This window comes from Thermobia domestica, chromosome 6 (assembly GCF_964235325.1).
Source record: "Thermobia domestica chromosome 6, izTheDome1.hap1.1, whole genome shotgun sequence".
Classification (NCBI taxonomy): domain Eukaryota; kingdom Metazoa; phylum Arthropoda; class Insecta; order Zygentoma; family Lepismatidae; genus Thermobia; species Thermobia domestica.
The window spans coordinates 72,027,680-72,045,309 of NC_137459.1; the positions used below are offsets into that span (position 1 = coordinate 72,027,680).

The 17,630-nt window shown below is 32.7% G+C and overlaps 1 protein-coding gene across 1 annotated transcript in view; it reads left to right on the forward strand.

Annotated features, from left to right (window-relative positions):
- LOC145687691 (baculoviral IAP repeat-containing protein 7-B-like) overlaps window positions 1–17,630 on the forward strand; it is a 208,616-nt gene that overhangs the window by 174,333 nt on the left and 16,653 nt on the right. Inside the window, exons 4-7 of the mRNA XM_081761147.1 lie at window positions 7,372–7,527; window positions 8,691–8,807; window positions 9,371–9,620; window positions 16,446–16,540. Of these exons, the coding sequence (XP_081617273.1) occupies window positions 7,372–7,386 (15 nt within the window). The 3' untranslated portion in view covers window positions 7,387–7,527; window positions 8,691–8,807; window positions 9,371–9,620; window positions 16,446–16,540. The remainder of the gene's footprint in view (window positions 1–7,371; window positions 7,528–8,690; window positions 8,808–9,370; window positions 9,621–16,445; window positions 16,541–17,630) is intronic.

The following is a 17,630-nucleotide window of genomic DNA, read 5'->3' on the forward strand; positions in this document are numbered from 1 at the left end:
TCAATGTGATGTGTATAAAGGACATAGAAGACGATGAAAAACAATTAAGAAGGTCTGAAAGAAGAAATAAATCGTGGAGTCCCTCGGGAAATGACGAGAATGACAAACAAACGAATGAGACAGAAGAAATTGAACTAAAAAGAACCTACTGTTCTCCAAAAATTAGGTCAGATCATGTCATCTGAGATGCTGAAAAATCACCTCCTGGTAATCCAATACAATTGAGGTAGGCTAGAACGAATTTAGAACATTTTCCTGTGGACAATGATGTGTTTTCTCCAAAGAATAGGCCAAGAAATAGTGAAAAAGATATTGAAGAAAGGCCTTCATTGGTAAGAAATACGTTAGAAGGAAACAGTGTGCCAAGAGCTCCAAAAATCACTCCAACAAAGAGAGAACACACGTAAGTTATTCCCTTAAATAAAAATAAAATCTGATCAAAATAAACATTTATTATTATACATCCACACACAAAAAATAAAAGTTATGTGCAGCGGAGCCCAGAGTAAGAATTTTGTTACACACGAAATCCAAATTTCGAAACCCCAATGCGATTTACAGTGTCATTTTTTTTATAGGACAGAAACATGTATCCTCCCTCTCAAAAATCACTCAAGTTTTTATCCTATTAAAAAAATGGTCAATCATCCTAGGATTTCGAAATTTGGATTCGGCGTAGCAAAACACATCGAACCCATAGTTTGGGGTCCACTGTACATAACTTTTTTTCTTTTTTTGTATGGCTGTGTTACGTGTATCTTCCCTATCCTAAATCGCTCAAGTTTTTCGCCCATTAAAAAAAAAAAAAAAAAATGACACAATCGTCCTGGGGTTTCGAAATTTGGATTCTGGGTAACAAAATACGTAGAATGCACAGAAATTTTATTGTGTGTGTGTGTGTGTGTGTGTGGCTGTGTTATTAATCTGTCTTACAGTTTCGGCAACGTATTATTGCTTTCGTAAGACACATGATTTAATGATGTGTGCCTGATGAAGGCAGCGATATATTTCCCAAATTATAACACAGATCAGTATTATAAGGAGACCTGGGTTCGATTCTCAGTGAGAGACCATGTGATCCGGTGTGTTTCACATAAAGCTGTAGATCCTCGTCTCATAGGACCTCTCTGCTGAAAATAAATGTTCGCTTTGGTCAGTTTTATTTTTTCTAAGCTATACATACATCAAAAGCTAGAATAAGTATCATTCAGAAAGTAACTTCCATACGATTTACCGTAAAACTTTCTTAATATTAAAACCAATTGAAACTAATTTCCTGACTATGACGGATCTTTCTAGTAAGTCGAACAATTTTGTTGTTTGAATAAATCAGCAAACAAACAAACAAACAAAGCACTATTTCAAACTTCGGAAATTAGAGAGGATTAATATTTAGAAAATACTATCACCAGTATTTTGTTTTTTCACTCTCTTCCCAATATAACTGCTAGTTAGTTACGTTAGAAGATGAGATCATGCTTCATAGTGGTTCCTGAGTATTGGATCTTTATTTATTTCCAAATTGTATGGTCTTTTTTTTTTTTCGTAACTGAAAACATTTTGAGATAAAGAGAAGGACACCAAAGGGAATACTTTTTATTAGTAATCTGTGTAATACTTCCGGTAATATATCGTAGCCTTTATCTGATAACGTATCTGATGAAGGCAGTGATATATTGCCAAGAGGCACCAAAGAAAACGCTTCTATAGTTACGGTACTATATCGTTGCCTTTTTTCTGATAATGTGTCTGATATATATTGCCAAAACTATCACACAGATCAGTATAACGAGACCCGCGCTAGCTAATGTGCATGATAATATAACCGAATGTTAATCGAATGCTTGCTGTAATTCTTAGCTATTGTCGAAACTTCAAAGGTAAGATGAAATGAAACAAAGGTAACAGGGAAAGAGTGGAAAATCACAAAGGCATTATCTGAATACTTTCTTTCAAATATTTGTTAAGAATCACATGCAACAAGTAATTAACAATAGAAATATATTTAGAAGGAAATATATATATATATATATATATATATATATATAATTTTGTTTATCTATTCTTTACATCTTGTGCTTGTTTTGGAACCTCACTTTTTAAATCATCTTGATAGCACTTGTGAGTGTTAGAGCAAAAATTCGAAAGGGTCAGAGTTTCTAAAATGATATTAATAAATATTATTCACACAGACTAATCACAAACGAGAAAAAGACAAATTACTGCAAGCTAATTTTTAATATAAGTTTAATTTTCCTTTATTTTTTTCGCTGCACAATGTCACTACTAGCAGGGCCGGCGCAAGGGGGGGTCGAGCCGTGCCACCGCCCAGGGCGGCAAGTCTAATGGGCGGCAAAATTTGAAAAAGGAAAGAATACTATCAAAATATAATGCTTCGTAATAGGCCCACATGGAAAAATAAAATTGTGTCCACCTGAGAATATAATTGAACTTGCTTCATTCACATTCAGGAAAATAATCACTCAGGAAATTCAGAGTATCCCCCCTCCATTTTCAATTATCAAACTACTAGTCACATGTATCTCGTTCAATGTTTTTCTTGCAGTGGTCTAGATAAAATTTTCAGCTAGGGTTGGTAAGATTATTAAGGTGTCTTTCTATTCATTCCAGGGACAATTTAAGCCGTCAATTCACAGATAACTGTTACAAGTACACATTATATAATGGTGAAACTGTGTTCAGAAAGTGGTTAGTTTATTCCGAAAGTAAGAATACTATTTTCTGTTTTTGTTGCAAATTATTTTCAACAAGTATATCATCTTTCACAGTTGATGGCTGTAACAATTGGGCCTACACCTCTGAAGCTTTGGTTAGTCATGATAGGTATCCCATTCACTCTGAGTTGCAAAGAAGGTGGATGGAGCTTTCGATAAGACTGAAGAGTGGTCTTCCAATTAAGGAAAAACACTAGAAAATGTTAACTGGCGAAACACAACATTGGAAGAACGTAACAGAACGACTAGTTGCAATAATGCAGTTTTTAGGTGAATAATGTCTACCGTTACGCAGAACATCAGATAAACTTTACACAAGTAATAATGATAATTTTCTAAACTGGTAGAATTCTCTGCAAAGTTTGATAGCGTCAACACATTAAAAGAACCAACGCAGGACAAAATAAATACCAAAATTACTTAGGAAAAATGTCCTAAATGAAATTATTCAAATTCTTAGTGAACAAATAAAAAGTAGCTAAAATATTGTCTTTGTTGAGAGCTGCAAAATATTATAATATAATACTACACTGTACGCCAGATATTTCTAGTACATAACAAATGGCAATAATCGTTCGATTTGTACAAATTACAAACAATAATGGAGGATGCCTTGTAAAATTTGCGAACACTTCCTTGGTTTCGTACCGGTAACAGACACTACTGGTCTAGGACTGACAGAGGTAATAATTAAACAGCTAAAGGAGATGAACATTCCTATCAAAGACATGAGGAATCTAGGATATGATTTGGTACCAATATGAAACGCAAACATTCCGGTATTCAGAAGAGAATTTTAGAAATAAATCTCCGAGCCTTCTATGTTTCTTGCAGTAGTCATTCACTAAACCTTGTCGGTAACGATGCAGCCACATCATCTCAGTACTCCATTTCATTTTTTTTTTTTTTTTTTTGTATACTTAAAAACGTTTATGACTTTTTCTGCGTCAGTTCAACGTTGGGCTATACTAAAGGAACATATTAGCAGTCTCACTTTAAGCACCACAAGGTGGGAGAGCCGAATTGATGCTCTGACCCCACTTAGATGTCAAGTAGGGGAGGTTTATGATGTCTTACTTAAAATAAGTAACGGTAACAGAATACCTAGGCAGATAAAATGGTCGCCCACCATGTTCTATGTATAGTAAACCAGCTGCCTGACTTTACTTTCTTTTGCTCGACTCGTTATCTGATATGATTTTTTACTCTACATAAACATAGTAAGCAACATGTGTTGGATGCAGTGGGGTTTCTTGAAAATGTATTTGAGTTTTTTCAGAGGAGCAGAAATGATACAAAGTTTCAATCTTACTTAGTTGATGCGATGGAGTTGACATCAGCATTAGATATGGATGATCCACGGATAGGTAATTCAGTGCAAGCTCGAAGTCGAAAGAAGGAGACAGTTTCAGTACGAGGCAGAGGATGAAGCTATTGAAGATCCACCAGATACAAGATCGATTTATATTACAAAGTTCTAGATGTAATTATGTTAGCTTTAAGAGAAAGGTTTGAGCAACTTATACATCACAGCTAGTACCGTATTTCGATTTTCTTTACGATATAAGTAGTTTTCAAGATATACCATTGGAACTTTTGTGTGAAAAGTGTACTAAACTTGCCATCATTTTAACACACGAAGAATGGAAAGATGAAAACATGATTTGATTCGAAAGACTAACTGAAAGTATTATCTGCTATAATTAAGCCTAAAAGTTCACCAAAACAGACTTTAAAATTAATAAACATAATTAATTAAGAAACATAACTTTGCTCCCAATGTCAGTGTTGCACTAAGGAATTTGTTAATCTTATCGGAACAGTGGCAAATGGATAAAGAAGTTTTTCGATACTTAAGCTTATTAAAAAACATCTACGTTCTTCCATGCTTGAAACACGCTTGAGTGGTGTAGCCATGGCTAAAACATTGGACTATGCGAATGTGATAAAGGAATTTGCTCACATCAAAGCAAGAAAAGTTTTTTTTTTTTTTTTCAATTACCCTCTGTTATGTTAAATGTATGTATCTCCATTGTGTTTTGATATAAAGACGCTTAAAAATTAAAATTCTTAGTCTTGACTAAATCATTTTTTAAAAATTTTATTTTCTGTATGCACTGCTTCACATCACAGATATACAACGAAATTGTGCATACTGAATATTGTGTCATGTACGGACGGAGTCGTTTAAATATTACGTAAGCATTCGAGAGAGGTAGTTCAATTTTTTGTTCACTTTTCCATTTCATACATGTTTTTAAATGGGGCATATTAGTTTATCGTGACTCTTGAACGTTTTCTTTCAAAATAAGGTTTGTGGATTAAAGGGGCAGTATGTGAAAGTACCGCCCAGGGCGGCAAAACTGCTAGCGCCGGCCCTGCTACTAGTCAGTTACGTTACAGCATCGACATATTCACAGCTACTTTTTAATAAAATGAACGTCTACGATTATGCCTGTTAGGCTAAGGGAGAAGGATTGTTAAAGCAAGAGAATGATGATGAAAAATTGGTGGAATGAGAATGTGGAAGGAAACGGGAGTATCCCGATGAAAACTCGCGGACACGATATTGTCCACCACAAACTTACTTGGCAGGGGTTCGAATCATAAACCCCACCACCTTAGCTATTTTTTAAATTACTTTTTTTAAAATATTTTTTAAGTAATTACTAAAAAATAGCTAAACGTATACTTTCGTGAGAACAATGGGTTCATTAGCATAATTCGGACTGATACAAACTTTGAAGATAGTTCACACCAACGGCTGCAAGATCTCCCGGACTTATATTATCTATCTCCCCAAAAAACTGTTCAAAACTCTGGAAGTCCCAGTTTTTCTGCAATACTTAAGTTAATATCATTCATGTGATATTTGAAAAAAAAAAATCTCCTTTTATTAATCATTGATACTCAATAAGAATAATTTACTCTTCTTCACTCACTTTTGGTGAGTCTTGGCCTATTATTAATATCTATCAAATGAGACTTATGATTCATAAATTGTAATTTTAGTACGTCCTCTACTCCATACAATAACTGTTGAACGGAAACGAATTTTTCCATTCAATTTTCTCAAGAGATAGCTAAAGTGATTATCTCGACCGAGTTCGTTAACAGAGACAATCCGTCAACATCTTAACGAATAACGATAACTTACGTCTGCCCGTTACTCCACACAGTAAGTCTTGAGGAACAGGATTTTTAAAAAAATGTTTTCTTGGAATACTCAGATAAAGTGATTAGCTCGGCTGAGTTCTTTAATCAAGTCAATCCGTTAATATCTTAACCGGCAACGGTAACTTTAACGTTAGCTGCCCCATGTCCCATTTTCTACTATTGAAACAAAGGCAATAGAAGTTACACATCTCGCTGGTAGATGGGAGCAAACATCCTCCAACGCTTGACACCTACCAGACAAAATAAAAACTGCTAATGTGTGGTCTTTTTCACTGTCTACAAGAGTTTATTTAACCCTAAAATGCATGATTCTTTTATTTTCTGTGAAAACAAAAATAGTTTTGCAAGAGAAAATTAAAATGAGTAACGAAAGTACCAGTACGCTTAACAGTACCATCTGTGCAAAAATTGTGAAATTACAACTAGCTTCGAACGTTCCCAATCTGGTTCAACATGCATTAGCAACTACATACCGTTATGTAGGAGAGCACACATTATTTACCACTATGACCCATATCTGTCCCACTATGCATTGTAGGGTTAATTCCAATATTTCAGCAAAGATCAGGTGCATCTATGACTACATTGTAAATTTTCATACGATGCCACGGTTGTTAGTTTGAACATTTAGAAGTCTTATTCATAGCAACAAATTGGCATAGTAATTATAGTTGTATGATGTAATTAAATCATAGATTTATGGGAATTCCCTTTGTTCTGTCCTATTCCTCATATTTTCCATCAGGCTTATATAATACTCTCCTGACGATGCAGCCTCAGTTGATGATATGGGCTCTTACAAGTCATATCATGGTGTTTGGTAGGCTCAGTGATGTAAGATTACACACAAACACACTCAAACAATTACTATTTACAAGTTAGGTTCTTTTTCGTTACAGTATCTCAAAAAAAAAAAAAAAAAAAAAAAAAAAAAACTGCTTAACACCAGTTATGAATTCCAAGAATTATAATAAACATCGGCTAGATGCATAGTAACGTTTTGTAATTCTATTACTGACTCCTACGTAACACATAGAGGTTTAAGAAGTCATTATCGTTAACAATGGCAGAATCATTGTGTCTTTCTCACATTGTACAAATAAAATAAAATTATATAGAGAAAATTGTGTAGTGCGGTACAGTTGAAGACAAAATACGACCAAAAGTTGGAGAAGGCATGTACAACGATTCTCCTTAAGTTATAAAGTATAATTTCGATTTCAGATTTACTTTGCTTTATTGATGCAAATTCATAATAATAAAGCAGTACATTTCCCAGTTAGAAATCAAGGGAATTATTTCTTTGTAATAACCATGAAAACAGATTTCTTCAGTGTCTATCTGAAGTTCTGGCATTTATGTAGTACGCGTGTTTCAAGATAATTCAAATATTAATTGATTATAATAGATTGCGTTGGGCTATTAATGACGAAAGACTGATCATTGCTCTTGCTTTCAGTATTGCAGTTTTTGATCTAGGAGACAGAACCTTTGATATAATAATAGTAGAAACTCACAGAGGAGAGTTTGAACTAAAATCTTCCGACGGAGACATTCCGAAGATGCATTTGACAATTTTATCGTAGACTGTTTGGCTTCCGCGATCAAAAACAAGGTAAGTTCTGTTTATACAATTTTGTAACCTGTGTAGGTAACACTAAGTTAAGAACTCAGCCCCTATAGTGATGTACACACACACTAACACTAACAAGATAGTTAGAATTTAGTTTATAGGCTGTCAGAAATGTGTGTAAAAAAAAAAAAAAAAAAAAAAAAGAAAAGAAACTTTGTTAGTGAGGTTCTTCAAATACTGAGGAAATACTTAACGACAGACCTATAGTGTTCACTGCATTCATTCGCTAATATTATAAACTAGGTATCTTCGCCTTTCTAAGGTGAGGCAATGAATCAATTGTATATTACACAATATTGTTGTCAGTACTTCGATCTGTTTTTGCTTGATGCACTTAAAAAATTGTTTCCTTCTTAGCACTATTCGAGTGAAGTTAGAACTACCATTTAATCATGCAGAGAACTGGGATAATTAATCATGAATGTTAACAAGTTTCGTGTTTAAAGTTGTATGTCCAGCTTTTAATTTGGGATATTTGTGATGTAGCCTTCGAAGTGTTGAATACGGAAATTTTAGCCATTACAATAGTCTAATAAGTGGAAGTGGGTGTCTTTACCTAATTATATAAACTTTGACTTTACAACAACAAAATTTATTATCAGGATTTACGATTTGACAACTCAAAAATAAATAAATAAATTAATTAATTAATAAAATAAAGAGTAAAGAAATTACTAAATATTTTAGTGTTGATGTTTAATTCAACATGATTGATTATACAGTAGGAGGTATCAGTTTCATTCATTAGATCATTGCAATACTGATAAGTGCTCCATCGAAGGGTACAGCATAAAATAGCCGAAATCATAAGTTGGAATTTTATCTTCGAACAAAAAGTTTTTGTTTGTTTGTTTTTTTCTTTTTTTTAAAATTAGGACTATTTTGCAAGATCACAGAAAAATCTTTACTACTGAACTTGGTAGTTTTTACACTTGTATATGTGTTTATATACTACGGTCCCCCTTCTTGTTGATTTGTTAGATTTTTAGAAAATGCGTGAACTTTACTTTGATAGATTCTTAAGGACTCAACTAATACGATGTAACATAGATTTGCACAATTATTAAAAATAAAATCGTTTAGCATAACTCATAGTCGGTGAATTATGCAAAGAAGAATAATTATTTTCTCTCTTCTTTCCGCAGGAAGGTATAGATTTGACAAGACAGCAGCAGTAGGAAAAGCCAAAACAAAACTTTTGTCCTGCCTTCAAACTAAGAAACTTGCTATACCTGAGAGTGGACTCTTCTGAATCTCCTGAAGTAAGTGTAATACATGGTTAAGTGTAATAATAATAATAATAATAATAATAATAATAATAATAATAATAATAATAATAATAATAATAATAATAATAATAATAATAATAATAATAATAATAATAATAATGATGCATGGTTGATGGGTCGAATACGTTTGTGTGTTACTGAAAGTGCCAAAATATTAATCCAATCTCAAAATAGAACTACTCTTCTTCTTCTTTTTCTTCTTTATTTCCTCTTTTTCCCATGTTTGTATGGGGTTGGCGTTTCCGTTTTTAACTATTTTACTCCACTCAAATTCCACATATCCCATAATGGTTCTGAGAGTTTCTTTTACGCACAGAAAAGAACTAAGAACGCAAAATATTGCCCTCAGTAACATGTGATAGGATTTATTAATCAGTCAGTGTAAACGTGTTCTGCGCTATACAATTCCGGCTATAAAATATTGTTGTCAGGAAATAAAAAGTCGAGGTACTTAAAGTTTTTCATTGATTGAAGGGAATGTTGGCGTATTGTTCTTACAAATGTAATAAATAAAGTAATAAAAATAATTATCGTAGGGTTCAACTAGTTCTAAGGAGTGTGTCGAGAAGTCACTATCAACATTGGCGGGACTGTAGTTCAAGCGCCAGCCAGCTCAAGGGAAAGCCATGCAGTCCTTGGATCAGTTGACGAATCCTACGTAGCGGCTGTAGCGTGTTGAATTCTGTGTTAGGATTCGAGTAGCAAATTCCGCAGAAGGTGACATTTGATATTGTGCAAATGTGATGTTCCAAGAAAGAAATGGCCTACAACCAGATAGCAAAACAGGTAAGAGTTTATGATGTAAGTGTTAAATCTATTATTGGAAAATTTGGAGAACATTATAGTTCTGCAGGTTTGCCGAAATCAAGGCTAAAGAAGGGTGCACGTAACCCGGAATTGTACCAGAAAATGGTGAGGTTAAACAAAATCATTCATTGTCTGTTCGTGATTTGGGTAAAACGACAGGTACTACAATCGCAATGATTCAACGAATGAGAGCTAGATACAATTTGAAAACCTACAAAAAAAAAAAAAAAAAAGTCAAAAAATCGTCTGTTCAGAAAGTGAGAGCACAATCAAGACCTCGCAAATTGCATGAATTGTAAGAAAGAGAGAACAAAGTGTTCTTGATGTACGATGGAACGTACGTGAAAGAGGTCTCCAAAACACTTCCTTGCCCTCAATATTATACAAAAAACACTGATAAAGATATGGGTGAATCAAATCAATATGGTCAGTGGAAAAGTTTGGATCAAAAGTGCTCGTGTTCCAAGCAGTTTTCTCGTGTGGCCTACGATCGGATATTCTATATACAAAGAAAACTATTAATGCAGAAGTTATGGAAAGAAATATCTACAGAAAAGATAGTTCCCTTTGTATTTTTTTTTAAAGTATCACATTGTTTTGGGCAGATTTGGCAAGTTCCAACTACGCTGAATCTACGGTAAGCTGGTACATTAGACATGAAGATTGATTTTGTTGAAAAACATACGAACCCACCCAACTGGCTACAGCTCCGACCAATTGAACAATATTCGGCAATTGGGAAGAACATTGTCAAACAGGGTGGTAAAGCTGCTCGAAACGTGGCTGAATTCAAAATGTCGCCGTATGTCGAAAATGCACTGCAGATACTGTGGAAAAGATTATGGGTGGTGTCAGACGAAAACTTCGTTTATTTATCAGACATGAATTGTAAATGTAAATATTTCTCATTTGTGTATTCAACTGGCGTTGTAGAGTAATAATAGTAACTTCTTCCCGTACATCTTCTTCCATTTTATTTACGTTCATATGAAAGAGTGACAAATCAAGATACATATGAAGAGCATCCAGAAACATTATCGTAGAAATAGCACAAGAAAATGCTGAAAACACTATTATTGGTATTCCTTTCATATCTACGAGCTACGACTGATGTCCTTAAAGTAATTAATCAACTGAAACCTAGTACATTAATTGGCCAGGATCACATACTAAATTATGTAATCAAAGTATGTGCCAACAATATTGCACCAGCCCTAGCAGACATATATAATATTTCTTTGGGAACAGCAATTGTTTCCAGAAAAAGGAAAAAAGAAAATGTATAGTACGAATGTTGAAAAGGATTGACAGAAGAAATTCTAGTAATAAAAAGCCAGTTACTTATCTAAATGCCTTCTGAAAAATATTCGAAACGCTAATTTATCAATGTTTATCATTTCAGTTCAAATCACTTACAATTAAATAGCAACATGGATCTAACACAAGTCGGTAACAACAAAATTAATACACATTACAGATTATATATCCGAAACATTATATTTAAAAAAAGAAAAGATAAGAAAAAGACAGTTGATGTAATAAATATTGACCTGTGAAAAGCTTTTTACATGGTACAGCATTCTTTGTTACTACATGAGTTAGCTCTTTTAAGTTTATCACCACTATTTGTTTATTGGTTCAGCAGCTTTCTTAGCAATAGAACTTTTAAGGTAAAAGCTAATAATGCTTTCTCAGAAGAAAGGAATGTTTCGAAGAGTCTTCCTCAAGGTTCAACTTTTGGACCACCATTATTTACAGCTTTTATTATTGACATAGTGCACACATCGAAAATGTAGATCTTTTACTATGCTGACGATGTAAAACTTCTTAGAATGGTGACCAATAATAAATGACATGGCGTGCATTCAGAAAGCGTATCTGCTGAAGAAATGGTGTCTGCAAGTGGGCTTGTGATAGTGGCATGAATATAAACATTAGTAAATGCAAACATGTAACATACACAAAGAGAACTCATTATATAGTAACTAAATATAACATAAATGGTAAATCTATAGACAAAGTAGAATCCGTCAAGAGTCTTGGTGTAATATTTGACTCTCAACTCACATTCAGACTATACGTGATTGATATTATTAAACATGCCTAATAATTGACTATTAACGTAAAAAACTTGTCTAGCATCAAGAACTATATATATATATATATAAAGCTGTACAAAACTCTTGTCTAAACTATTACATAAATAGTTTTTAAAGCATGTGTCTTCACTTTCATTTATATCAATATTACTGTGATTATGAGCGATTCTTAGAGCTCTTTGAACAGCAAACGTAAACATTTGTAGACTCAATATTAGAAAACAAACTATACAGTCAGAACATAGTTAATAGCATCTCATTTACAGTACTAACTTGCAGAATAAGATAAACAATCCTATTGTGTATAAATAATGCAAAGGACTCACTTATAAGTGATTCAGTTAATATTATAATAACAGAGAAACAGAACCCAAGAAATTATGGCTATGATGAATTTTTATTAGTATGTATTATATTTTAACTTCTTGAACAAATTGTTGGTACACGTTTCCATTTTATATGCAATTTATATGTACTTGTATATTTAGCATTAGACAAATTTAATCCAGATGATGAGAGCTACTTTAGTGCTTTTATTTTATATCTATTTTATTTTATTTTACTTTATGTGACTCTGCTTTTATACTACGGTATTATGCTTATGTACGGTATTCAACATCTAATTTTGTACTTCACACCAATGTTAGATTTACCATATATGTTTAGTTACCGCTGTACGGTGCTATACTTGACTAACGATGGACTTTGCACTTTAAATGTGTAATTAAATTTATTATTATTATTATTATTATTATTATTATTATTATTATTATTATTATTATTATTACGTCTAGACTATCAGAAACCATCTCTCTTAGTTCATTTGACTATTGATAGGTTCATGTTCTTTATAGAAGTCATATTCTTCGCAATGTTCCTTTCCATTAAGAGCATTTTTATTTTGATAATACAAATACAATTTCATCATGTTTTGATGTCCGTCTTGCAAATTTATATAATAATAATAATAATAATAATAATAATAATAATAATAATAATAATAATAATAATAATAATAATAATAATAATAATAATAATAGAAGAAGAAGAAGAAACAAATCTTTATATATGAGGGTGCTCACCATGATTTTCTATTAGTCATGCATATATAGATTTTTTAAAAGTAATTCTCTTGACAACAGTATATATTTCTAAACTGTTAAATTACTATATATATATATATATATATATATATATATATATATATATACTTTTTTGTACAATTTTATCCTTTTTTTTAAGGAAGACATGTCCTGATTTTTAAATTTTTTTTTCTTCTACCTTCAAGTCATGATTAAATACACTTTATATTGTTGTAGAATTTTATTTGTTTCCTTTACTTGTTTGTCGACACTCGATGTCCTTTTATGCGGTAGTTTACCTGAAGAAGAGATTTAAAAATTACATAAAGAAGTTTTTTTCTTTTTTTTTTTTTTGTGCGGTGAAATGAAGAAATAGGACTAAGACTAAATAAGAATTAGGCGGTCTAAGTGGTTCGCTTTAATCCATAATGTTAGACTTATTTTTAAATTTTACGCACAAGAGAATCTGCATTTTGTGCATTTTATAAAAACTTTAATTTCGTTATTCTGTAAAGCCTCTTTTTAATTTTGTTTTGTTTTGTTTTGCTTTACTCTTTGTTATAAGATGTTTTTACATTCAATCAGCTCTTGACGTTTACCGTACTTTCACAATCTCAACCGTGGTTTATGGAGACATTCTGTATTTAGTACTGTAAATGTCGATACCTGAGCACTTCTATGGAATATGATAAGATCGCAGAATGAGACATTGTCCGTATTGTCCACTTTTGAACGGTCCAACTGAAAATATTCTTAGTTAAAAATATATAAATACGTATAAACATATGAAAATAAGATGGAATATCATGATTGAGTTATCCTTGGGGGAACACTGTCACAAGACAAACCAGTGTAGTGTTAGAGAAATTCTGGGCTGTGAACTGCACAGAAACGTTTATAATTTAAGAGGGATTTATGATAGTTTTAAATTTATACATATACACAAAATCATACATTTTTACAAACAGTATGAAACTTTTATAATATACTTCCAAAATTGCTTGCGTGAAAGCTAAAAATTTATATTGAGTTATTTGCTTTAGGAGAATCTACAATTTTTAAAAGTCGCGGAACATTATTAAAAAAACTTGACACATGGAGACCTGAGGCAACAATCTCATTCATAAAGTAAGCAATAACAGTGGAAGAAATATACTCTTTGTATTTCGGTTACTTACTGTGAGTTAAGCTGTTGTAGCTTGCCACTGGGTTTTATTTAATATAAATATATTTTGAATTTGTGTTTTAATACTGCACAAAATTACTGAACTAGTAGTTAATCTACTTTTCTTTTGGGAAATGTAACATTTCAGCAATAAGGGTGAGCAACTGTTGTTTTAAGACTTAGTTCTAAAGTGGAGTAGGATAAACTGATGGGCATGGCTTCGAGTCTCTGTACATTTTAGTTGTGGACGTGGATCCTATTTTTTATTTCGCTTTGTTTTTGTTTGTTTGTTTGTTTTACATTTAACAGACCCAGCTTTAAGATTAGAGAAACGACGATCACTGGCCCAACATATCAAACTTCTAAGTCTTTGGAACGTTTTGATATGTGATTGTCTAAGAAAGACGATTATTAATTAATTTGAATGATTATCGGCAAGTTTGAGTAGCGTCATTTGAAATTTTGCGGGGGAGAGTGAGGAGTTCAAGATGCTCCACCGACATAAGTGTTTCATATTTTTTACTACTACTATATTAGTATACAATCGATTAAAAAGTATGACCTTCTCAATCTCAGAGGAGCAATTGTCCTCCTTCCCTCCCCAAATGATGACCCTGGTAAGGTTATGTAACAGCCCACTCCCGAAAACTTAGAAAAAATTCCTCAGTATATCAGAACTGAGTATGTCTTACACGTTTTGAGTTTAAGGCCAAAATCCCTTCTGTCTCCATGTGACGCTTTCCATCAACTTATATTTACTTACTTAAAGGTTTCTCAATCTCGATTCTTTCTTCAAAGTAGTACTTGGAATCTCAAATAGTGCATGAGGTTGTTGAATCTCGTCTAAAGTTCGAATTAGATGTTAGATTCAGAGCTGCTTCTCCCTGGATCGGAATTATTGAATGCTTTAGAAGAATGTAATGGGAACAACAATACCTAAAATTAACATTTCATTTGCTGTATGAAATAAAGAAGATAAAAAAATCATTTTATGAGCGGAAGCACTCGTAAATTTTCATCTTTGTGTGAGGTCGGAAAATGAGTTAAATTAACTCAAAAAATTGAGTTAATCCCTCAACCATTGTATGTTAAAGAAAAGCATTTACAAATTAGTAATTTCACCCTTTCTTAACCCTATTCTAACTCTTTCTCACCCTCATGCCATTGAGGGCTGAACTTGGCCCTGGAAGTGTCACTGTTTATCTTAAGAAATCCCAAAAATTATGAAGTGGACGCTAATGTCGATCTTCTAAGATTATCTTTATATGTCATCCCCTCCCATCCTAACCCCTGGGGATTCCTGAAGTGTTTACCCTACTGGGGGATGATTTTGGACTTAAGCAACATTGAGAGTGTCCAGTTCACCTCAGCAGCCTCTAAAATTATGGATTCGACACTAATATCGGTTGTTGTCAATTACTTTTACATGTTACCCATCCCTTTCCACCCCACTTCTGGGTACTAAAGATGTCTTACTCCCATAGTATTTATTTTGAGCTTATAAGTCATATGTATATCAAGTTTGGGAAGTTGCTCAAATCTTTCCAGAGTTATCAGTTATGCTGGAACATACACACATACATTCGTACATTTTATATGTATAGATATAAAATGCCCATTGCTACCTCCTTAAAACAAAAACTTTCAGAAACATTGGGACACGTTTTCGTTCAAATTTAATGAGGAGTATATATATGTAGATACTGAGTTTCATGTTCCTAGCTTGAGGGATTCGTGAGACACCAAATTTTTTGGATGAATTCTGAACCCCATTCCCCGCTTAGAATATGGATTTTAATCAAGCTAACGTGATAAAAATCCATTTCGAAGTAGATGATAACTATATTCAAAATATCATTTCAATTGGTTCTGTCACACTTTAGATCTCAAACAAGATACTTTCATGTTTATGTAACAGAGTATGGGTCATCTCTGTACGATCCAACTAAAAAATTATCTTGGCTATAAGTATATAAATATAAAGAAATATACAAGTGTAACAATGGAATATTGTATTGTAACCACACTTGCGTTTGAACCGTTGTGAGTTAAAGAAAAGCATGAAAGCATGTAATAATGAAGGGCTGAGTTAGATTGTTGTGTCGTCTTCTGGTATTTTTAAAGTAAAGCTTCGTATATGGATGATTAATTTCAATTTGAGTTGAACCTTAATTGGCGTGGTGTAAATAATTGGCGAAGGGTCAGAAGATATTGAGATGGGTGTATAATATATATATTTTCAAGGTAATCATGTATGAGAACAGGTTGTTGGTAACAAGCTAATTATATGCAAATGAATACAACCAATTGAGAAGATATAATTGAGATGTTATGTATGTTAGTAATTGATATTGCTTTTTTTAAATCACATTTACAATATATTGAGAACTAAAATACAAATTATAAGAAGTTAAGTTTCAAGATATTCGCTTAGGTAAATTTTAATTTTCTTTATCAGCAGACTGATGAAGAAACTATAGACGAAAGAAAAATAGAAGAAACGACCACTGCTAGCCAGTCCAAACAGGATGTGTGACTCCTGTTTACCTATTCGTAAGTAGCACCTCATTTAATTTCGCCATTTTAACAACAAGGGGAACGCTTCGTAATTTCACAAATAATTTGTCAATAATTTAACTTATTTACTACTTTCTTTAGCTCTCCATTGGCCACAAATAAAATATATTAAAGTAGTGTTTCTTATTAAAGTAAAGCAATCAGACGAAAGTTTCCAACCCTTTTATTCTCAGATTAGCTGGAACTATATATATATATATATATTCTAATATTTTGAAGACAATTTTTTATGAATATATTTCACTTTTAACCCCCCAAAAACGAGTATATGGGGTCAAATAAAATGTTTTAAACCACAAATAGGGATTTGTGGTATACCGTATGGAAGGTTTACCTTTCTTTTCAAGAATATTCACTTTCCTAAATTTTAGTCAGTAAATATGGAGAAAGGGAGCTCCATTTGTTCTGAAATTTAAGTAAATTAATCAGTTCTCACATCCATTTATTTTTACATCGACTGATAGTATGAATATATTCAAAAAGACTTGTTGTAATATTTTTGGAAGGCTAGCTTTACAAGCATCTAAATGTCTTTCCTTTATCCGGAAATTGAGACAAGAAAACGGGATAATAGTGGAAGTCAACTCAGAAATGTATAGATGTTGAGTAATGTATAGTTTGAGAGGTCCTTTTACCCTCTTTTAAAACTTGTTTGTTTTCCACAACGTGAAACAGTACATATCGAAAACTCTATTTCAATTTTGGTTCAGACGTTAGCACGCTGGTGTAGTAGTTAACACGAGGTTCCTGGTTCCATTGTCAATGGGAAAGCATCGAACGCACTACAGCGGTTCAGATCTCTTTTTAATCTGTTTTTGTCCTGTATAGCCTTGCTGCTGACAGAGGATGTAAATAAAATTCAATCTAATTTAGTAGATTTCGTTTCATTAGAAAAATACATAAACTTTTCTCACTTTTAACATGTAACAATTGAAATTCTTAAACACAAATTTTACCGTAAAAAGCATCCAGATACAGCATTTGTATCGTAGAAAATATTGTTTGATTCCCGGTGGTGGAAACTTATGTGGTTCATATCTCGTATTAAGCTTGTTACGTGCGGAAA